The 23,996-nt window shown below is 38.0% G+C and overlaps 1 protein-coding gene across 4 annotated transcripts in view; it reads right to left on the minus strand.

Annotated features, from left to right (window-relative positions):
- Window positions 1–23,996, minus strand: part of ARMC7 (armadillo repeat containing 7) — a 37,109-nt gene that overhangs the window by 11,544 nt on the left and 1,569 nt on the right. Inside the window, exons 1-4 of one of the 4 annotated variants that reach the window (XM_051995129.1) lie at window positions 18,755–18,832; window positions 16,035–16,172; window positions 9,699–9,830; window positions 8,774–8,917 (exon numbers count right to left, since the gene is read on the minus strand). In XM_051995129.1, coding sequence (XP_051851089.1) covers window positions 8,774–8,917; window positions 9,699–9,830; window positions 16,035–16,125 — 367 coding nt within the window. In that variant the 5' untranslated portion in view covers window positions 16,126–16,172; window positions 18,755–18,832. The other 3 variants (XM_051995131.1, XM_051995130.1, XM_051995132.1) reach the window with 3 other exon arrangements.

Raw genomic sequence — 23,996 nt, forward strand, 5'->3', positions numbered from 1 at the left:
ATCCAGTCCCTTCCAGCATAGATTGAATTCTAAGATAGACTGAATAAATGAATAAGTATTTATTAAGGTCTTACCATGTACAGAAGGGTCAGTGCTAAGTGCTGGGGATTTAAAAAGAATAGCAAGACAATTTCTGTTCCAAGAGGACTAATTTTCAATTAGGCCTGAAACCTCAAGAGTCTAGCTGGTAAGTAATCCAGTTTGGGTGCTATGTAGTAGAGAAATAAGACTAACAAATAAACTCATCTTTACTGTCATTTCAAATAGCAGGATGACTAAATAATAGCTAAAGGGAAAACTAGAGTACTGTTTTAAGAAATGAATTAGACTGGGATCTCCTTAAGGAGACTGGGAACTGTCTTGTCTTTCTGTGTAGCTCCTCCACAGTTTATCATCATGCAGTCATCCTCCTCTGGGGTTTTCTTGGCTGAAATTCTGGTGAGCTTTACCATTTCCTTTTTCAGATCATTTTATAGCTGAGGAAACAGGGGCAAACAGGAGTAAGTGACTTACCCAGAGTCACACAAATTCCAACAAGTGTCTGAGGCTGGATTTGAATGCAGGAAGATAAATCGTCCTGACTCCAGGCTTGTTGCCATATTTACCGTGCTACCTAGATGCTTGCTTAGCATAGTAGTGATGAGGTCCTGAATGTTGGGTGTAGTTGAGCAGGGAGAAACTGAAGAATTGATCCCTGTGATAGGCAGGGAGAAGGCACTGATAGAGATTTAGCCCCACGGTCCCACCCTCTGGGGAGGTCGCTAGGTCAGAAAACCAAATTATATCTAATCTTTGAGACCTCCCCTCTGTAGAGGCCTGGGGCAGCCTCATCTTGCCATGTCCTGTCAAAAATCCCAGTCATGTCCCTGGAATTAAAATTTCCCTATGGCCATGCCATATCACCACCTTCTTTGGGATCAGTTTATCACTGACACTGTCTGGGAGTGTCTTTCCTTTTACTCCTCCCCATGCCATATGGTATCTCCTCTAACTCCACGATGCTTTTAGGGTACTAAGTCCATTTCAGGATTTAGCCTGCCAGCTAAGGACATGATCCAACCTCATGGATGCTCCCTTTCTACTGGGTGATTGTGAGTTCCACTGAGGAACTTGTCTTTTATATATTTTCATTTTATTTCATATTTACCATCCCTGGTGTCTACCATATCCCTTCATTTTATCTGTAGCCTCTTCTCTAAATAAACTTGCCTTTTGCCAAATAGAATGGCCATTGTGAATTCTTCACATGACTGGTCTCCAACTTTTGGCACTTCTCCTAAAGCACAATGTCTGGTACCTAAATAACAACATTTGGTGCTTCTTCAGCTACATCAAGTAGTAGATGCTTAATAAATACCAACTGACTGACAAATAGAAATTGAATTCAGACTAATCAAACACCACTGAATTATGATTGGCTCAAACATAAACTTAGTTGGAAAACATCAAAATCAAGAAGATTCTTGCGGGATTCATTATTTTAATCTGTTGCCTAAGGGCTTGAAACAGATTCTTATAAATGTATCATCTTTGCTAAAGGTAAATTATTAGGCTTATTTTTGTTCTGTACCTCAAAAAGGGCATTTTTATATTGTCTTTGAGGAAAAAAAATACAGTTTAAGGATTCCTAATATCATGAGAAATGCAAATTAAAAGCCCTCTGAGAAACCACTTTATATTCATTTAACTGGCAAAAACAGTTATACATCATACAACTCAGTTCCAAGGGAGTGGTGGAGAAACAGACACAAATTACACTGCTAGTGGGGTGATGAATCAGTGCAAGCCTTTGGGAAAGCAAAAAGAAATTCTACAAAAAGAACTAAAAAACTAAGCATGAAGAAATAACTGCTAAGAATTTGTCCTAAGGGGCTCATCTAGAATGAAAAAGACCCAGTCCAAAAGGATTCTAAGAGTCCAAAACTAGCCCACGAGTCTACAACTGAGGGATGACTGGTGGTTAAATTATGATAGACTTCTTTGGACTTCTAGGTTGGATTCTTCCATGTGATGACTACCACTTGTCTCACTCTGGGTAAGTCACAGTCAGTGGGACTTATAAAATGGGGAGGAGGGAAGGAGGGAAAGAGGGTTTGGAGTCAATGGTTCTTAGCCTATTATCCTTGAACTTCAAATTTTAAAAATATATATTCTGATAACTTTGTTGTTCTTCAGTCATTTTAGTACTATATGACTCTTCATGACTTCACTTCATGACTTCATTTGGGATTTCTTGGCAAAGATTTGTTTGCATTTCCTTCTCCAGCTAAAGTAAAAAAAAGCTAAGTGACTTGTCCAGGATCATATAACAAGTACTGAATTTGAACTCAAGTCTTCCTGTCTCCAAGCCAGTGCCACCTAGCTACCACATATTTTATCTTAAGTGTTTAAAAACATTCTGATAAGGGACCCATAGTTTTCAATAGACTGCCAAAGGAATCTATGACACAAAAATAATTAAAGAAATGCAGGGGCTATACCATCCATTTATGATGTGATTTAGGAGAGCAATTTCTAGCCAAATGTGTTCAGGGTGGTTCCAAATATTGAAACTGACATAGGCACCAAACATTGAGTTTTGGTCATGTAAAGAAGTCATAAGGACCATTCTCTTTGGCAAAAGTAAATAAAAAAAAAATACATACACAGCTCTGTGTGTGGATGGCTATAGACAAACACACACGTATGCTGTCAGTAAGCAGTATTTAGGAGAAGTTACAAAGTTACAGACAAAATGAGAAACAATAGGCACCAGGAATATAAAATAGAATTGGGAGAGCATATAATTAAACAGAAAAGGGGTTTTACCAATTAATGATGGAAAAGACAAGTTCCCTAGTGGAATTCACAATTAACCAGGAGAAAGGAGACACCCCATGAGATAGGAGTATGTCTTTAACTGACAAGCTGAATCCATAGAGGGGTTTAGCAACCTAAAAGAGTTAGCTATAAGAAGGAGAAAGACACTTGGAGATGTAGGGGACTGAGAAAAAAGACACCATGAAGCATGGAGGATACCAAGGGAGAAAGACACCAAGAAGAGGGTGTTTAAGCCAAAGGGGTTCAGCAAAGATGGTATTGGCTATGGACAGATTAATAGGAGAAATTTAACCTCAGGGGTTTGACCTAACTAGGTTTCTTATTGGACATAGAAAGGTGAGGCTGTGAAACTGATCCCCATCAGTACTCTTCCTTGTTTGCCTCAGGGAGAAATTCTATCAATGCTTCAGGTTTTTTCTGTCAACATTACCTACTTAATTCAGGACTTCATCACTTATAAACTAGAAATTTAACTAAGATAAAAGAAAAGTAACATAAAAAATATGAAGCATAACTGGGTCCTGGGTCTAAGTGATAGAAATATCTTCAAACAAAGACAATATTTATCATGAATATTTTGCAAAAAAACAAAAAAGTGCAGGTCCTACATTAAATTCTTAACTTTTCTGGGGTTATGGATCCCATCAGCAGTTAATCTGGTTTGAAACTTGTGGGCTCTTTCTCAGAATAATATTTTTAAAATACGTAGGATTACAAAGGAAACCCATTATATGGAAATACAGCTCTGTGTGTGTATGGATATATATGTATCCATACATATATATGTATCCATACACATATATGTGTATGTAGTAGTAAGGAGGATTAAAATATACATTTTTAAAAGTTCATAGATTCCAGAGTAAGAATGCTATCCTTAATTGAAAATCTGGTCCACTGTCTATTTCATCTTCAAACCCTTTGCTACTGAAATCTCTTTGTATTTATTTTGGATATATTTTGCATTTACTTATCTGTGTATATGTTCTTTCTCTTTAGTGTAGAACATGAACTACTCTGGGACAGGAATTATGTTTTATGTCCCTCGGGCAGAGATGGTAGAATTACAAAATGGAATTTAAGTGAAAAATCGGATACCTTATATTTGCGCTGACACCAAAATTTAATGGCCACATGTTTTATCCCTAGTGCTTGTATGTTTAATGTCTACCATGAATAGGAGAGTTGGATTTATTCCCCATCAATTTTAGTGGAGAGTCAATTGCCTGACTTAAAAACTGATTGATGGCACCTTGCTTATTTGCTGTTAGGTCCTAATGAAATTTGTTCAGACTTAGATAAAAGGTTCAAGAGGCCTTTCCTTGAGTCAAAGCTACCCTACGCTACTCCCTCCAGGCAGAGACTGAACCTGAATCAATGGGCACCAGTGAGAGAATAGCGGCAGTCTATCCTCCAAGGGCCTGTCTCCCAGCTGTCAGGTGTGTCAGCAGCGCCACCTGCTGGCAGTTCTAAGAACAACTATTCTTGGACAGGACCTGGTTTATCTACTGGCCAGTCTAAAGTTGTGAGTCCAACTCTGGCCTCAGACACTTAAGTCAAAACATCATGCTTGTGATGTCATTGATTCTCTTTGAGAATGAAGAATGAGCAACTTCACCTCATCTGCCTCAGTTTCCCCATCTTTAAAATAAGCTCGAGAAGGAAACAGCAAACCTCTCCTGTATCTTTGTCAAGAAAACCCCAATGGGCTCTTAAAGAGTCAGACACGAGGGAATATCTATTTGATAGGTATTCACCCAATTCTCCAGAATGGGATGACTTGGGAAGTCACAACTATTTTGGGGAAAGCTTCCAAACTAATCACACTCTGTGACTTACTCAGAGACACCTTCCATGGAAGATCAAAAACTACACTGATTTAACTGGACTGATATATATATATATATATATATATATATATATATATAATCACTTGACTTTACTGGTGGCTATTGAGCCCTATGTTAGGCCCTATGGGTTGGTATGGCAATTGATTCTATGGCTATGTCTTTCCATAGCTGGTTAGTAGGCTTGGATCAATTAATAATTATTATTAATGCTGAAGAAATAATAATAATAAATCTCATCTTATTCTCACAACAACTTTGAGAGGTAGTTGGTTCTATTTGTATCCTCCTTTTACAGATGAGGAAACTGAGGCACATAAAGGTGAAGTGACTTGCCCAGGATCACATAACTAGCAAAAATCTGAGGCGAGGTAGAATTTTAACTCAGAACTTTCTTTTTATCCAGTTGCCCTACTGTTGTTAAGGATGTGTCCTAAATAAAACCTCACCTTCACATGGCACCTTAGAATCTGCAAAATGCTTGACAATACATCATTTCATCTGATCTTACCTCAGAACAATTATATCAGGTGAGTACTTCATCATTATCTAGAAAAGCAAGGTAGTATATCAATCACGGATTAAGACGTTTCTATATCCCAAGTCATTTCTTAGATGGTAGGGTGCCCTTCTGTAATTTTTATTTATGCACAACTGAATCAACTACACAGAACTGGAACATTTAAAGGTACTTTATATCCTACTGCCTTGGGGCCAACTTTAGTGAATTTTTCAGCCACAGCAACTCTCAAATATTATCTACTATGTGCTATGGAAGGACTTTAATCTCCAATGGTAAAGGATATGTTTTGTTGTTGTTCAGTCATTTTTAGTCATGTCTGACTCTTCGTGATTCCATTTGGAGTTTTCTTAGCAAAGACACTGGAGTGGTTTTCCATTTCCTTCTCCAGCTCATTTTACAGATGAGGAACCTGAGATAAACAGGATAAAGTGACTTGCCCTGGGCCACACAGGTAGTAAATGTTTGAGGCCATATTTGAACTCAGGACTTCCTGACTCCAGGCCTAGGACTCCATCTACTGCACTATGTAGCTGGAGTGTACATTTAAATTCTTTTTTTAAAGTATCAAAGCAGTATCTTTTACAGTAAGCCAAAGAGTGCTATAAAAACATTAAGTGATAGAATACAGAAATAAGCTATTACTTCAGTGGTACAGATTAAGATGCCTAATGGCCATGGGAATTCCTAGAGAGGTAGCAAAATGATACTATGGATAGAGTACCAGGCCTGGACTCAGGAAGCTCAAATCCAGGCCAAGCTATTTATTAGCTGTACAGTCCTTGGCAACTCTGTCTGCCTCAGTGTCTTCAACTAAAAATGGGAATAGTAATTGTACCTACTTCATGGGGCTGTTTTGAGGACCAAATGAGGTAAGATTTCTAAAGAGTTTAGCACAGTGCCTGGCACACAGTGATGTTTAGTAAATGTTTATTCCTCTTTATCATTCTCTTTACTGCAAGGAAGGGTGACAGAGTAAAGAGATGGTTGGACTTGAATTAGGAAGACCTTGGTTCATAGTCTGCAGCATATACATACTAGTTATGTATCTCTGGACAAGTCATTTAACCCTGATGGGCAAAGATAAATAAATAAATAATAGAGAGAGGGGGGAAAAGGAGGGGTACACTAGGAAGGTTGATTATTTAGTTTCCTTTTGATTATGTAGAAATTTTGCTTGATAATACATCTTGGTAGGAGGTTTGTTTGTTTGTTTGTTTGTTTTTGGTCCTCCATTTGGGTGGAAGGAGAAGTAGGCAGAAAAAAGTAAAGATCTTTGCTGATTGAAAAAAACAATAATTAAAAAAATCACTATTTGAATCAAGTTTGCTAGTATGACACAAGGTAGCAGAGAGTGACAGGATCAGCAAATGGATGGGTAGATCTTAGCTCCTCTATGCTACCTGCTTCACTGCTCTGAAGATCTGTGTCTTCCAAAACACATGACAGCAGCTGTGTGAGTTAACAGATGGTATTTGAGATTTTCTGTGGATAAAATCCATTATCCTCCAGCTGCTTGGTGATGAGCTTCTCCTTTGTGAGTTTGCAGTGGGCTGGCATGACCTTTAAGAATTTATGGGGGGTGGTGCAGTAGATAGAGCACCAGCCCTGAAGTCAGGAGGATGTGAGTTCAAATATGGCCTCAGACACTTAACACTTCCTAGCTGTGTGACCCTAGGCAAGTCGTTAACCCCAACTGCCTCAGGGAGAAAAAAAGAATTTCTGGGGGGGTGGCAGGAGCAGCTAGGTGGTGCAATGGAGAAAGTACAGGATCTGAGTTCAAATCTAGCCTCAGACTTCTGGCACTAAATATAAGTGATACTGGGCAAGTCACTTAATCTCAATTGCCTCAAAAAAAAAAAAAAAAAAAATCCACAAGTGACTTCTATGCCTTAAGGAAGCATAAGATTTTAGGTCTCCTTCAACTCACATTTCCCATCAGTTGCCAAATCTTGCTGTTCACTAATTCCGAAATGCCACTTCTATTTTCTCAGCTACCACAGAGGTGGCTAGGTGGTGGCATAGTGTGCAGAACACTAGACCTGAAGTTGGGAAGTTAAGTGGTTTCAGACTGTTTCAGTTACTGCCCCCATTTGGGGTTTTCTTGGCAAGATACTGGAGTGGTTTAATTATTTCCTTCTCCTTTCTCTTCCAGGATTGTTGTGAGAATCAAATGAGAGAATCCTTGTAAAGTCCTTTGCAAATCTTAAATTGCTACATCAATTATTATTATTATTACTGCTATTATTATTTCTATTGCGATTAGTTCCGGCCTCCATCATCTTTCACCTAGAATGGGGCAACACTCCCTAACTGATTTGTCTCAGTTCTCTTTCTACTTCAATCCTTCACACTGCTGCCAAAGCAATTTTCCTTATGCAAAGATCTGAACATGTCACTCTCTTATTTAGTAAACTACATGCCAAGGTTGGGGGACACAGGACCCAATGCCTCTGATATAAATATTTCTGTCTCACTTTTAAAGCCCTTTACAACTTTACTACAACCCTTTTTTCTAATCTCAGTGGACATTGCTCCAAAAGGCTTTGGAAATGTTGAAGTGCTATATGAACACATATTAGTCATTCACACTGAGCATTTGTATAGTACTTTTATGCTTTTGGTCATTTTTTTGCTCTAGACCTCTGACTTCTTATTCTTTTTTTCTTTTTTAAATTTTATTGATTGTTTTTGTTCTATTTCTTCCCCCCTTCTCTCCCTGGATAGACATCTTTTAAAACAAAGAAGAAAAAAAGGGAAGAAAAACAGTTTAATAAAATAAACATGCTATAATTTCATTATTTGGAGAAATTTCCTCATGTGGAAAATCCTTCCACAATTACAGGCTGGCAACCCATCTACAATTTAGCATATTAGAGATGTCTGAAATACTGATATATTAAGCTACTTGACTATATTTACACAGCTATGTATGTCAAAGATAGTATTTGAACCCAGGTCTTTTGATTTTTAGGCCAGCTCTTTTCTTTATGATGGCACACTATTATTCAAACATTTTATTCTTACTCTATCTTTCTAAGACAAGCTGAGCAGGTATTATTATGTTCACATCCAACAGGTGAGAAAAATGAAGTCAATAGATCCCATCCTGTTATTGTAAGATTAATTTGGCCCCTCACTCTATTCCAAACAGTATTAACCAGTTTGAGATTTTACATAAATCCTATAGGGATAATTAGATAAGATAGGCTCTTATAATAGGCTCAAACTTTAATGTAATGTTCACTACTTGTTTATCAAGTGAAAAAGGTTTGGAGCCTACTTCATTAGAGGAGACTATAGACCCTTTAATAGAGTGTCTTTGGCTCAGCTCTGCCTCAGTGAGTTTTCTTGCAGACTGGGCAATTATCATCTCTACAATAGGTTGAAGAGAGAATTAATGCATGACTGTCTTAAGGAGATAATGTATTTCCAGCAGATGATGCATTATCGTCACTAGCAAATTATTCTGGCTCAGTAGCCTGGGCAGAAAAGACCTTAAAGATCTTCCAAAGTAGAAGGAGAGGGTACAAAATTACAGGGCAAAATTAATCCTGCCACTACCCAAATCCCACAGGCTATTTACCTATGGCAAATTCCACTAAAGTATCGCTGTCCTCGCTCAGTACATCAAGGAATAAGTCCAATACTTGCAGGTCCCGAAGATACTGGTAGTTGTTGGGGTCATAGGCAAAGTTTGCAAGATTGGCCAGGACTTGTTCCTTGGCTTCTGTAATGGAAAAGAAACATCAGACTCCAGAGTAGATAAGAAGCACTATGCCTTGGGACAGAAGAAGGGGAAGGGAAAGGGCAGGGACTTTGTCTCCAGAAAGGAAATGTCACCATTAGGAGGTGATAATTAACTACTAATCAGAGAAATGCAAATTAAGACAGCTCTGAGATACCACTACACACCTCTAAGGTGACAGGAAAAGATAATGATGAATGTTGGGAGGGGATGTGGGAAAACTGGGAAGCCAATTCATTGTTGGTGTTGTGAACTGATCCAATCATTCTGGAGAGCAATTTGGAACTATGCCCAGAGTGCTATCAAACTGTGCATACTCTTTGATCCATCAGAGTTTCTACTGGGCCTATGTCCCAAAGAGATCTTAAAAAAAGAAAAGGGACCCACATATGCAAAAATGTTTGTGGCAACATTTTTTGTAGTGGCAAGGAACTAGCAACTAAGTAGATGCCCATCAGTTGGAGAATGGCTGAATAAATTATGGTATATGAATGTTATGAAATATTATTGTTCTATAAGAAACCATTAGAAGGATGATTTCAGAAAGGCCTGAAGAGACTTGCATGAACTGATGCTTAAGTGAAGTGAGTAGAACCAAGAGAACATTGTTCACAGCAACAAGATTATGTGATGATCAATTCTGATGGACTTGCCTCTTTTCAACAATGAGGTGATTCAGTCCAGTTCCAATGATCTTGTGATGCCATCTGCATCCAGAGAATGGACTATGCAGTGGATGTGGATTACAACATAACATTTTTACCTTTTTTGTTGTTGTTTGCTTGTTTTTGGTTTTCTTTCTCATTTTTTCCCTTTTTGATTTGATTTTTCTTATACAGCATGATAATTGTGGAATTATGTGTAGAAGAATTGCACACGTTTAACTTTGGATTACCTGTTGTTTAAGGGAAGGGATGGGGGAAAAGGAGGGAGAAAAAATTTGTAACACAAACTTTTGCCAGATTGAATGTTGAAAATTATTTCTGCATATATTTTGAAAATAAAAAGCTACTTTAAAAAAAAGGGGGGGGGTGATAATTAGCTATAAAAAGTTCTAGCCAAGGTCCAAGGGTTGAGGTTTAAACACTCAAACATTCAAAAGAATGAGTTTGAAAGGCACAGCTAGATGGCACAGTGGATAGAACACCAGCCCTGAATTCAGGAGGACCAGAATTCAAATCTGGTCTCAGACAATTACTGCTTCCTAGCAAGAAAAGAATGAGTATGAAAATCTCAATCAATATGGTAAGTGAGATGACCTGTACAATGATGTAACTACTCAAGTGTGCAATGTTTGTATTTCTGCTACAGTTGTGGTGTGGTTTTCTGAATATCAATCAAAGGTTGATCTACCACCTATGGGAAAAGGTGATGGAATTAGAAAATTACTTCTAAATAAACAGTTCCTAAGGGAAATAAAAGATTCCAATGGTAAAAGAAGGGATATGACATCCATTATTGACATCATATTGGACCTCTTACTAAGAATAATGGAAAATTAATAGAGCATTAAATAGGAAAAGAAGAGCTCTACCATTAGGATTTTAAAAGATTTGATGCTTTTTCTGAGAGGAGAATTGGATACTTTGAGGAAAACAAAGCTGCTTGTCCTCCAAAGGAGTGGCAGATGATCTTATGAGACACAGTGAAAAAAGTTTGAAGAGTCATAGTAATTGGTAATTCCCTGCTCACAGGAACTGGGGCTGGATATTTGTTAGCCTAAAAACAACAGAAAGGTATGTTGTTTTCCTGAAGCATGAACACAAAAGGGATCCTGCCAAGACTTGTCAAAATAGATGACAACTACGTACTTCTAGTCATTCATGTAGATATAAATGACCCCTGCTTAAAAGGAACTTTTTTCTCTGCCAAAGGCAGAGATGCTATTAATTTCTTAACTTGTTTCTGTGAATTCTGTTTTTCAAAAAGTGGAAGAACCAATTAGGAGAAATTCTTTTCTGGATCTAAATCTCGAACCTGGTTGTTGGGATAGAAATGATGGGAATCCGGGAGAGAAGTAACCACTCCTTTCTTAAGTTTGTAATAGAGAAGAAACCTAAGCATTGTCTATCCTAGGTTATCAGAAAGAAGATTTCAAAGAGTCCCAAGAAGAGAGAAATGGGATCTCCTGGTTCAAAATACTCCAAAGGAAGGAAACTATAGGGGAGAAGGGAGATGATTAAGAATGAAACTCTGAAACCCCAAAAGGGAAACAATTCTAATGTGAAGGAAAAATGGGATTTGTCTGAAGAGACTGACATGGCTACAGAGGGAAATCACCAACTTAAATGTAAAAGATAAATTTATGGAAGATGGAAACAATGATAAGTAACAGAGAAGTAATATAAGAAAGTAGCATGGTTTTTGTAAAAAACAAAACAAAACATAATGACAGGAATATGCTGAAGCTCAAAATGAATTGAAACTACCTATGGCAACTAAATACAACAAAAAAGGGTGCATTTTAGCTCTCCTAAGGGAAAAGGATCCAAAAAGGTATAAAGCTGCTACTTGGAGTAGATGGCATGTTGATAACAACATTCCCTTTATGGTGGAAATGTCAAAACAAAATTAATTAACATGCAGTTGATCCCCAAGAAAATTAAGGAATAACAAAAAAATGCCTTGCTACCCTTGAAGAGAATTCACCTGGCCCAGATGAACTCTACCTACAGCCTCATGTTCTGAAAATATTTGCAGATGTGATCACAGAGTTACTGTCAGTGTTATCTGAAAGATCTTGAAAACTGAGAGAGTCCATGGGTTTGGAAAAAAAGGGCAAATGTCATCTCCATTTTCAAGAAAAGGAAGACAAAGTGTACAAAATTTAGACCAGTGAGCTCAATTTCAATTGTTGAGAAAAACCTAGATCAGTTCATTAAAGGAGATGGTTGGTGAACATCTAGAAGTGAACTAGTGATTAGGAAAAGCCAGCATTGACTTTCATTTTTGGGTTTGGGTTTTTTTTTAAAAGGGTTTGCAGGCTTTTTATTAAATAAATCACTGGATGAATGTGGAATTCTGAATGTCATTGGCAAACTGTGATTCACAAAGCTTCTCAAGCAGAGCAGGTCCTAAAATTTAATTTAGCTCAGCTTCATTCAACAAGCCTTTAGTTTTTTTTTTGGTTTTTTGCTGAGCCAATTGGGGTTAAGTGACTTGCCCAGGAAGTGTTAAGTGTCTGAGGCCAGATTTGAACTCAGGTCCTCCTAATTTCAGGGCTGGTGCTCTATCCACTGTGCCACCTAGCTGCCCCAACAAGCCTTTGTTAAAACCATGGTATGTCAAGCACTTTATTAGGGGCTGTCATCTAAAGATTTTTCTAATTTCACTGGAGTGGCCATATGACCTGCTCCCAAGTCTGATGTCCAGGTTATTTATTCTGATCATTGCAGCTAGTCTGAGTCCCTAACCCAAAGTTTCTGGGCCTCTAGACCCTAAATCTCTGTCTTATGAATTTAAGAAACATTCAAGCATATTTGGTCTTAAGTAGTTAAATATTTTATTTTAAGAGATAGTATACTGGGTAGTGGGCAACACCTAGAATAACAAAAAGGCTGAGTTCAGAGCTCACTTCTGATTGATATTGTACTGGCTTTGTGACTAAGGGTTGTCAATTAGCCTCTCTGAACTCATCTTCTTATTAGTAAAATGGGGTAGTGACACCTATAGTATTACTGCATAGGTCCATCACAAGATTCTAATAAGATAATAGCATTGGCTTTGTTAAGAACAGTTCATGCCCACCTTATCTTCTTTTTGTCAGGATTACTAAACTGACAAATGAGGGGAAATGTAGGAGTAGATGCTGAATTTAGCAAAGATTTTGATATATCTCATACTATTTTTATGGAAAAGATGGAAAGATATGAATTAGATAATATAAGATGATTTCAGAACTAGTTAGCCAAATTCAAAGACTGGTGCTAATGTTTCAATGAAAACATGGCAGGATATTCAGTGGAGTACCACAGGAGTGTTTGTGCTTGTCAAATGATTTGGAAAAAATCCTAGATGATAGCCTCATAAAATTTGTCAGTAACACTAAGGTAGAATGGATGAGAGTCAGGATCCAGAAAGAAATCTTGACAAGCTAATGCATTGGGCTCTTTAATAAACTGATTAATAAGATGGAATTTAATAAAGATAAATGTAGGATAACTTGGATACCAAAAAAAAAAAAAAAAAAAAAAAAAAGAATTTCAATAAAGGGAGGCACTGTTAGACAGCAGTTTGGAAAAGATCGGGGGGGGGGGTTGGAAGGGGGGGAGGTATTAGTATACATGCAGTCTGAGTCAACAACCAAAAAAATCTTAATGTGATCTTGGGCTGCTTTAATTGGGAAAAGTTCCCATAAACAAGAAGGTGATGGTGTAATTCTAGTCTGTCCTTGTCAGACTTATCTGGTGTAATCCAGATGTGTGCCAGAGCATTCATTTCTGGGTGCTCTGTTTTAAGAAGGACATCAATAAGCTGAAAAATGACCCAAGGAGGGCAGCAGGATGCTGAAAGGCACTGAGTCCATGACATATGGAACCTGACATGTTTAAAGTGAAGAAGATTTGGGAGAGAAGTGGGAAAAGGAGTGGTGGTTGGGAGAATGGAAGACCAGGCATGATTCAAGTACATAAAAGGCTACAAACTTGATTTGATAGAGAAAAAAGTGGAAATTGAAAGGGGACCAATTCAGAAAAAAAAAATGAGTCACCCCCAAGTGATATGGCCTCCCTTGGGAGATACTATTTTTTTTTAATTAAAAAAAAGTTTATTAAAGTTTTTTATTTACAAAACATATGTATGGGTAATTTTATACAATTGACCCTTGCAAAGCCTTCTGTTTCAAATTATCCCCTCCTTCTCTCCATCCTCTCCCTTAGATGGCAGGTAGTCCAATACATACTAAATATGTTAAAATATATGTTAAATCCAATACATATACATATTTATACAGATATTTTGCTGCACAAGAAAAATCAGATCAAGAAGGGGAAAAAAAACTGGGAAAGAAAACAAAATGCAAGCAAACAACAACAGAAAGAGTGAGAATGCTATGTTGTGGTCTACACTCAGCTCCTATGGTCCTCTCTTTAGATATAGATGGCTCTCTTCATCACTGAACAATTGGAATTGGTTTGAATCATCTCATTGTTGAAGAGAGCCACACCTTGAAAGATACCAGATTCTCCCTGCTTGAAGGTCTTCAAATGGAATCTGGGGGAGCATTTGTTAAGTATGATAGAGTGAGGATTCCTTTGGTGTTGGGGTTAGACTAAAGAATCACTGGTCTCTTTCACCCTCAGGTTCTGTGATACCCTCAGCTTTTTCTCCCCTTTTTCTTCAGAGCACTCTAACTGGCTAATTTTAAGTGATATGCTTACCTATCCAAGAAGATAATTTCCAGGATCTTTTAATAATGGAAAAAATGAAATGAGGCCATAGGTAATGATGGAAAAAAGAAAACACATAATGAAAGAAACTAACTTGTCAGAAGAGTATGTCGCTATTGCTTTCTATTTCTGTTTTTTTTAACTTAAAGACATAATTTTGGTTGAGAAGAAAAAATACACTTAGCAAAATATTAAAAAGGTGATGTTCCCATTAGGGGAGATTTGTCTTTCTGATGGACTAAAATTGTGTAATAAACATAACACTGTTGATATTTTATATATACATATACTTCCTTATTTCCAAAATAAGGGATAGGCAATCATTCTGGAGAGCAATTTGAAACTATACCCAAAGGGCTATCAATCTTGCATATCCTTTGATCTAGCAGTGTTTCTACTAGGCTTATATCCCAAAGAGATCTTAATGGAGGAAAGGGACCCGTATGTGCAAAAAAAGTTTGTGGCAGCCCTTTTTGTAGTGGCAAGAAACTGAGTGGATGCCCATCAAGTGGAGAATGGCTGAATAAGTTATGGTATATGAATGTTTTGGAATATTATTGTTCTATAAGAAACCATCAGCAGAATGATTTCAGAAAAGTCTGAAGAAACTTGCATGAACTGATGCTAAGTAAAGTCAGTAGAACCAAGAGAACATTGTACACAGCAACAAGATTATGTGATGATCAATTCTGATAGATGTGTTTTTTTCAAGAATGAGGTGATTCAGCCCAGGTCCAATGGTCTTGTGATGGGGAGAGCCATCTGTATCCAGAGAGATGACTGTGGAGACTGAATGTGGATCACAACATAGCATTTTCACCTTTTTTTTGGTTGTTTGTTTGCTTTTTGTTTTCTTTCTCTTTTTTTTTCCCTTTTTGAGCTGATTTTTCTTGTGCAGCATGATAATTTTGGAAATATGTATAGAAAAATTGCAATTTAACATATATTGGATTACTTGCTGTTGGGGGGGTGGGAAAAGGGAGAGAGAAAGAGTATAAGGGTGCATTTTGAAAACTGTCTGTTTATATTTTGAAAATAAAAAGCTATTATTAAAATAAAATAAAATAAGGGCTAGGGACTGGACCTGTGATTTCATTGCTGTAGGGAGTTTTTAGTGACAAACTTATTCTAAAGCAGTTTGATACTCCTATTTCAGCTTACAGTCTTAAGGAGTTGCTAGGTCATTCGATACTGTCTAATTTGTATTTCTTGTTCAGTTACATCCAACTCTTCATGAGTTTGGGGTTTTGGGCCAAGATATTGAAGTGGTTTTGCAATTTCCTTTTCCAATTTATTTTACAGATAAGGAAACTGAGATGAACATGATTAAGTGGTTTGCCTGGGATTACACAAGCAAATAAATAAGATCAAATTTGAATTCAGGACTTCCTGACACACAGGCCCTGTACTCTAATATTGTGCTACAGTATCTCAATGAGACACATTGATTTAGAGACATCTCCACTCCAAATGTTCATGTGGTAAAGCTTCTCAAGCCTATATTAGTCTGATCAAGTCAGACACACCGTATCTTAATCCCAACATAATGATGTCATTTTGATTCTCTGAGAACAAAGAACAACAACGAAGTCTAATTTGTAACAAAAATATTAAAATAATAAATGGCAGGTAAATTGTGTTTTTTGAAGGGAGTAGGAAACAAAGGATACCAGCCCAAGGCAAAGGACCTAATTCTGAGAGTCCCCCCTCACCTTGGCTTGTTGTTTCCTGGAACTCAGAGACCAATGCCTGCAGATATTGGAGCCGTCCTCCCTCTGGCAGAATTCGAGGCTTTGCATTCATGGCCAAAGTGTTTGTGAATGAGCAGCAGAGTCAGACAGGCAGATAATCTATAAAGACATACAGAAAACATCAAGAAGAAAAATGGGAAAAGTGATACCTACTCCTCCAGGCTCTCATGCAGTAACATAGACAGCTACATTGGTTCCTTTGTACATACATCCCAGACTGACATGGCAGATTAGCTGGACCAGAATTGACTAAGACTAAGAAAATGATCTGGACTATATTTAGAAACCTCAATGTTTGTGACCACAAGTTTGCTATCTAAAAGAAAATCTGACCTAAAAACAACATTTTTCTAACAATACTGATAAATTATAATTCAACTTATTCTACCTCACAGATTGCTGTCTTAAATGGAATCATGTATATAAGCACTGTGCAATTTTGAAAACATTGTCAGTCATCAATCAATGAATGATAAAATTATTCTTTATTAATATTACTAAAAATTAAAATTTCAAGTAGCCCAAAGAGTAAATTGAGAGGTATTATAAAAATCATCAAAGATGAAGTACCAAGAAGTTAATGTAAATAACCACTATAACAATATAAACAGAAAGAACAATTAAATGAAACTCAATTTTGCATAATTATGAAAAAAGATGAAAAAATGCATCTTTCTTCTTTTTTTGAAAAGGTGAGGGCCTATCAGTAAGGAGTATTCTTGATTTTTCTGCAGGGATTGACACTATATTGGTCACTCTTTCCTCCCAGATACTTTCTCTTTCTTAGAGAAAGAAAGGAAAACCTTTCTTGGGTTTTCATGATCCTGATATGCTTTCTATAGAGGGCCACAGAGAGTGGGGGAACTGTGGGTGAGGTATGACCTTTGCATTGGGTTATGAGGGCATAAAAGGGGGAGAGAATTTGGAGTAAATGGATTCCATATTTTAACCATCCTCAGGAGTCTTGCTTCAGCACTCCTCCACTAAGATGGTATGTTTTTTCATCCCAGCATCGGGACTCTAGAAAGCATGGTACCTTTTGTCACCTCATCTGGTGGGGAAGGGGATGGGCTAAAAAGCAGGACACAAGTTTCCCTCCTATCTGACCCAGCCTCTTTTCAAAATCTTCTTTTCTGGGTCATCGCCCACTCCATAGCTCTTGGAAATAGCTCAAAGCTTTGTCCTGAGCCCTTTTCTTTCTCCAATCTCAGCTAAGAGGTTTAATTATTATCTATATTCAGATATAATCTAAACCTATCTATCTGGTCCTATTCTTATTCCTGAGTCCATATTTCCAATTGCCTATGGGATATTTTAAACTAGCTCAAAGAACATCCAAAACAGACCTCCAAATTTCCCTATTCCTGCTGGAGGCAAAATCATCCCCTCAGTTACCCAAACTGAAACTTAGATGTTATGCTTGACTCCTTACTGCACCCATTATATCCAATTTATTGATTTTCAACAGATGAACTAATGGAGCATCTCTCATGTATATCTTTCTCTCCTTTGACTCAACCCACTGCGCTGGTATGTGGACCCAGAATGATGGCTTTATCAGGCTATTGCACCCGCCTGTTGGTTGTTCCCCCTGTCTTAAATCTCTCCCCACTCCAATTCATCTTCCACTCCACTGACAGTTGCCTTCCCTAAAGTGAAGGTGTGACCATGTCAATGTGAAACCAAGGGGTGCCCTATCTCCAGGATAGAATACAAAATCCTCTGGTTGGCTTTATGGCTTTTCCCTTCTCAATCTCAATAGTATTCTTATGCCTTGTTCTCCTCTCCTCCCCCCCTTCCCATTACTTTGTAATTCAATGATGTTGGCCCCATAATATTCCATTTTCTCAATGCATTTTCCCACTGAATGGAGTCATCAATGCCTGGCATATTTCCTCCCCCATCCTCCCTTTATTTCTGTCTCCTGACTTCTGGTACTAAAATTCCACTTTGTTCAAAAAGTCTTTCCTGGACCCTCTAATGCTGATGCCTTCTGCAAATATCTCCAATTCATTCCGCATAAAACTCGTTTGTACAAAGTCATTTGCACGTTGCATCCTTTACACTGAGTCTCTGGAGGAATTACCTTCATATCTTCAGTACTTAGCACAGTGCTTGGCATACAGTACGTGCTTAATAAATGCTCATTAACTTGGCTTGTACTTATTTCCTTCAAAACTCCGTTCAAGCACCACTTCCTATAGGATCCCTTTACTGACTCCCCTCTCCCTCGTTAATTATTTTGCATAAATTCATGTAAATATGTTCTTTTCCACCTCCAGCACCTCATTTTTTCTTTTTTTTTTGGTAAACTCCTTGAGGGACTTCCTCCCTCGCTCTGTATATTCCCAGGGCGGGGCATACAGCAGGAGCACAATAAAGGCTGGTTGGTTGATTGAACGTGGGTGGTCCGACTCCAGAGCCAGTGTTCTGGGGGAATCTCTTCTCCCAGCCCACATGGTCTCACAAAGATCAAAGCAACACACAAAAGAAACGGGACTCGATTTCTTTAAATCTCACCACGGGGGAGAGAGCAGGGAGACTCAAGCAGGCGCATGGACAGAAGCAACGGGTTTCAAAGTCAGAGGGTCCCCGGCACTTGTCGCTTCGGGATTGATCTAGGGACAAGCGAAGCGGACGCAGGGACCCGCCAACTACGACCCCCGACCCTCAGCACCTACCACACCCGCGCCGCATCTCCGTCCCTCCCGAGCGGAAGGCGGCGTTGACACCGCCCCCAGCCGGGCGGAAGGGGTGTGGCCAAGCGCCGCCCTTCGCAGATGGGGGCGGGGGGGGGAGGGAGGAGAGGGGGGCAGTGTGATGGAGAGCGGGGCGATGGCTGAGGGAGAAAAGCACGGGATTTCTAGGCTGGGCCAGACGGGAGACAGAGATCCTGGCGCCTGTGGGGACTCAGACTGAAGGATAACAGCACCTAACTCCCAGGAGTCTTGTCCGGATTAATTAATTACCAAGTATTAATCTCAAATGAAATTAATCACTGGAAAGCACTTCGCAAACCTTGAAGCACTGTAGCAATGGAACCTATTATTTATTCAGTCCTGCCAGCTTGGCTTCCTTACACACAGACCTCCATCTTTCTTGGAGCCTTTGCATAAACAGCCCTCCTTTGTCTGGAATTCACTCCCGCTCACTTTTGCCTTTTTCAGTCCTAATTTCCTTCAGATCTCACCTCAAGCACCATTATTCTACATGATCCTTTCCTGATTCCATTAGCTTCCTCCTCTTTCCACTAAATTTTATTTTGTATGAAGGTAAATTTGATCTAGAGCTGGCTAAATAGTCTAGAACAATGTTTTCAAAAATTGGGGGCTGACCCTAAGGGGTGGGACAAAAACCCATAAGAGATTAGGAAGATTAACAGGGTCCTGTTCCATTTCCATTCTTCCTGGCCTGCAGTATGTCCTACTTAACCCAATTAGAGCTGTAGTCACTTAAACTTGGGGCTGTCCTGCTCAGCAGCTGGAAAGCAAAATTCCTTGTTCCTCTCTCCTTCCGCCGTTCTCACACCTAAATCTCTTCAACAGGTGAACTCTGCCATCTAGGGCAAAAATCAGATTTCCTACCTATATTACTTTGCCTTTTTTTTGTTTTTGTGGGGTAAACTAATATAAGATGAATACTAACGTAGATATGTATTTGATATCTTATTGTTTTGCCTAACCTCCCAAAGACCCACCCCTCTGAACATCACTATTTCTTTTAGAGCACTATCATCTTCCCAGTCTCCCAGGCTTTCAAGTTCATTATTTTTGATACTTTCTCTACTTAAACTGTTTTCAAAGTTTCTAATGAGGTCTTAATTGCCAAATCTGATGGGCTTTCCCTAGTTATTGTTCTTGACCTTTTTGCCTCATTTTACACATCTTTTCCTTGACCACATCTTAAGAGGTACTTAATCTCTTCCTTCTGAAAATGAACTAGGTATGTTACCTATCAAAAAAAAAAAAAAAAAAAACTAAGGAAATAGAAAAAAAGTTATTATATTTATCCTGTAACAAATACAAGAGGCTGCCACAGAATAGAGTTAATAAGATGAAAATCTTGTCATGTAAAGCTGAAAGAATACTCAGCTGAGCCTTCAGAAGCTAGGGCACTAACCTTTCATGGAAAGAATATTATACATATAAAAGGCATAAGGAAAATAAGAGGAGTATCTCCTGCTGTGTCATTTTACCAGAAAATATGGGCATTGTTGCAGGTTTAATAGGAAGAATTCTATGTGTAGGTAAGCACTGGAAAAGAATGCCATATATAAGGTATACCTAGTAATAAAGACCTCCCCCTTCTTTTCCAGAACATACCTTTGCTTCAAGGCCTTATTAGGTCTGGGTGATCAATTTATATATTATTAACCTGTCTTATGAGAATATTATAGCCAGGGGGCTTAAGGCTCAAGCCTTTGTTTCTGTTAACCTCTATCTGGATAAACAATGTGGCTCCCAGGTCATCTAAGGGCATAAGAAAGTTCATCCAGATGGAGTTGGTACCCTTCAGACTTGGAAATTGTCTAAAACCATAATTCGCCACACCCTTCCCTGACTAGGTATGTTTCCATATAGACTGAGAAAGTCCCATCTCCCCAAATTCAATGCTGTAGTATCTAGTAAATATTCTTTGCATGTATGTATCGTAATACTATGTGTTTCGCTCTCAAATGACTAATGAATAACTCATTTTGTTCGAACACTGAACCTAAACTAATGGATTGGCTTGACTCCCATCTTGCCCTGTATGTAAACTTGTGCTGGCTGGTTTAGGAATATTATTTCAATGAAACTTAATTGTAAATTCCCCAGGTATTGAATTTGCTCTTCTCTCCTACTCTGCACCTCCGAGTGAATTGAAATGTTTCTTCTCTCTCTAACCAGATCTAAATCTTTCCTCAAATCTCTATTCACTCTAACACTAATCACACAACATGGGCTAATGACTGCCAGATTTTCTTTTACATGAAGAAGAATAAAAAATACCAATGAAAGGAGAGTGGGCAAAGGGAAGAACAGTTCATTTGGATAGAATGAAGAGCAAAAATGGCTTCCTCTGATTTTAATTCTTTAAACCCCTCATGGAAAAGAGGTAAGGGCTGAGCAACTATAGGGAGTTATTCCCATCCCCACCACAAAATAGTAGGGATGAAAATGTTTTACCATTTTGCCAGTCTTCAATTTTAGCTGTCAGGCAGTCTCTTAACCCCACTTTTGTCCACCCAAAACAACTGCAGCAGTAGTAGTGGTAATGCGACAGTCTGTTAATGCGAAAAAGGAGGAGCAAGAAAGCACAAACCCCTTGATTCAGCACATGGCTCAATTTTGGCACTGCCCCACCACCTGGGTTCAAGATGGAGATTAAACTCTTAAATTTATTCTCTTCAGCTCCCTCTTCCCAGAAATCCCCCAACCTACTCCATCATGAACTGGTACTTCTGGAGATAGCATCTACTTGAGTTCTGTTATGTCTGTAGCAATGCAGGGGCAATGCTTATATCTGTACATTTTTTTAAAAATTGGAAATATTCTGAACTATTAAAAAAGTTTCCCATTGAAGACTTTTAGTGGATTTTGAATCCATTTGCTAAAAATAGAAAAATGCAATTAGTTTGTGAGATTAATTGACATCAAGAAAGAGAAATTTGCTAGTTTATATTCAACAAAAACCACTGCTTATCATTGGTGGAAGGACTGAAAAATGAGAATCATGATTTAGTAAGTGTAGTCAACAATGTGCTTCTTGAATTTGAAGCCATATGTATTCTTGTGAAGTATCCTTTTTCAGCCATTTAGAATATCCAAATAAACTGTACTTATATCAAGACCTTTGAACTACCATATCACAAATTTTTTATGTTTAATGAAGCATATTCAATCGATTATATTGTATCTTTCTTGGTAACGCCAGTACTGAATGTATGCCTGACATAGTGAACGCTTTAAAAAACTGCTTGTTTGATTAATATATCATTAATATTTATCATGAGAATGAAAAAGGTGTTTAGCTCATTAATAATGAAATCATAATGAAAATATTTTATTTACTCATTTAAAAATTTCTATTTTGTGTATGTTATATAATACACGCAATTATTAATTTAGTAGTACATGTTTATCATAAATAATATACATATATTAGAATTGTGCTCAAATTCTTGATATGTATTATATGATCAGAAGAGTTTGGACGGTCTTAAGAGTTAGGGAGCCTTGAGTTCAGGTCCTACTTCTTATACATAGTATATGACCTTCAGCAAGTCACAACCTCTAAGTATCCCTAGATAGGTTCATTAACACTAAGTTGCAAAACAGATCTTGATCTGTATATGTAGGGGCAGGTTCCTTATCAAGAATTCCTTCTAAAAATAAAATCACTGGTCTACTCTAAAAAAATATTTTGTATCTATTTCTATATGTCTCCCCAAATAGAGAATGTAAGCTTCTTGAGGGCAGGGACTCTTGTGCTTTGTCTTGGTATATCTACCACTTATCCCAGTGCCTGACAAATAGCAGGTGCTTCATAAACCCTTGCTGACTGACTCATTCAATAAATGTGTAACAAGAACCTATTATGAGCAGGACTGTGTACAGATAAGATTAAGAAAACAAGGGGCAGCTAGACAGCACAATGGATAGTCCAGAATAGAGTCAGAAGGACCTGAGTTCAAATGTGATCTCAGATATTTAACACTTCCTAGCAGTGTGACCCTGGGCAAGTCACTTAACCTTAACTGCCTTGCTCCCCCAAAGCCTTTACTTATAATGTAAAAAGAAAAAAAGAAAGACAACATAATATAGCAGCAAACATTGGATTTTAGGCAGAAGACCTGGATTCAAAACCTTGACAAGTTATTTTTCTTTGTCTAGGGTTCAGGGGGAAAATTATCCTTGCCCTGTCTACCTCCCAAGGTTCATGTGAAGAAAGTGTTTGGAAACCACTAAATTCTCACTTACAGGTAAATATGAGATGCAAAATTCAGTCCCTGCTCTCAAGAAACTCACAGTCTAGTAAAAGAAGATAATGTGCATTGAAGAATAATTTTCCCATAGAATCCTACTTGCTTCAGCAGACTGTGTTTAGCAGCATATGAGCAAGGGGTTGGGTGGTAAGACATGAAATCCAGATTAAATCCATTTTTATGCATCTTACTGACAATTAGGTAATACACACTTCACCTACCTGTCTAAAATTTGGGTACTTTTTTTGGGTCCATCCTCCCTAAACAGAAAATGTTTAGTAGGAATAGGTGCAAATCTAAGGGTATATAGAAGTTTTCCCACAATGAACTTTAGAATTGGAAAGGAGATCAACTCCAATAATCTCATTAAAAGAAGTTACTTACCCACAATCACATAGTAACAGACAGAATTAGAATTATGTCTTGATTTTCAGGCTAGACCTCTTCCCATTTCTCTTTTATCTGATACAGTTTGGTGCTACTAAGTATATCAGGGACAGATAAAGAGACAGACTCCAATAGATCATCCAATTTATCCATGAGACAGGTAGGTTACATAAGGTTGGGAAGAGAACTCTAACAAGTCTCACATATTATACCCAATGAGAATCTCAAAATCTGTTCTACAGCTATAGATCATTGGACCAAGACCACTGCTTTGTCCTTTCCACTCTTTCAAATCAAGTGTATCCTTACTCTGGCCAAAAGACACAGTTCTCTTGCAACTACTGGGGCTGGCCTCTTCAGGGGATTAATATACCAGTTTGATCTTATCACTCAAAAAAGAGGACATTAAAGGATCAAGAGTCTCCCACCTTTCTGCTTTAGATCCTCTAGATCTTTGTTGTGCATGAAAAGACATGAGATCCAGATTAAATGTGAAGTGGTACTGAACCACAGCTACCAAATCCCCAGGAAAATTGAGATAATAATGGAATTTGAGGAAGTAGCTCCAA

The sequence above is a fragment of the Antechinus flavipes genome, chromosome 4 (genome assembly GCF_016432865.1).
Source record: "Antechinus flavipes isolate AdamAnt ecotype Samford, QLD, Australia chromosome 4, AdamAnt_v2, whole genome shotgun sequence".
NCBI lineage: Eukaryota > Metazoa > Chordata > Mammalia > Dasyuromorphia > Dasyuridae > Antechinus > Antechinus flavipes.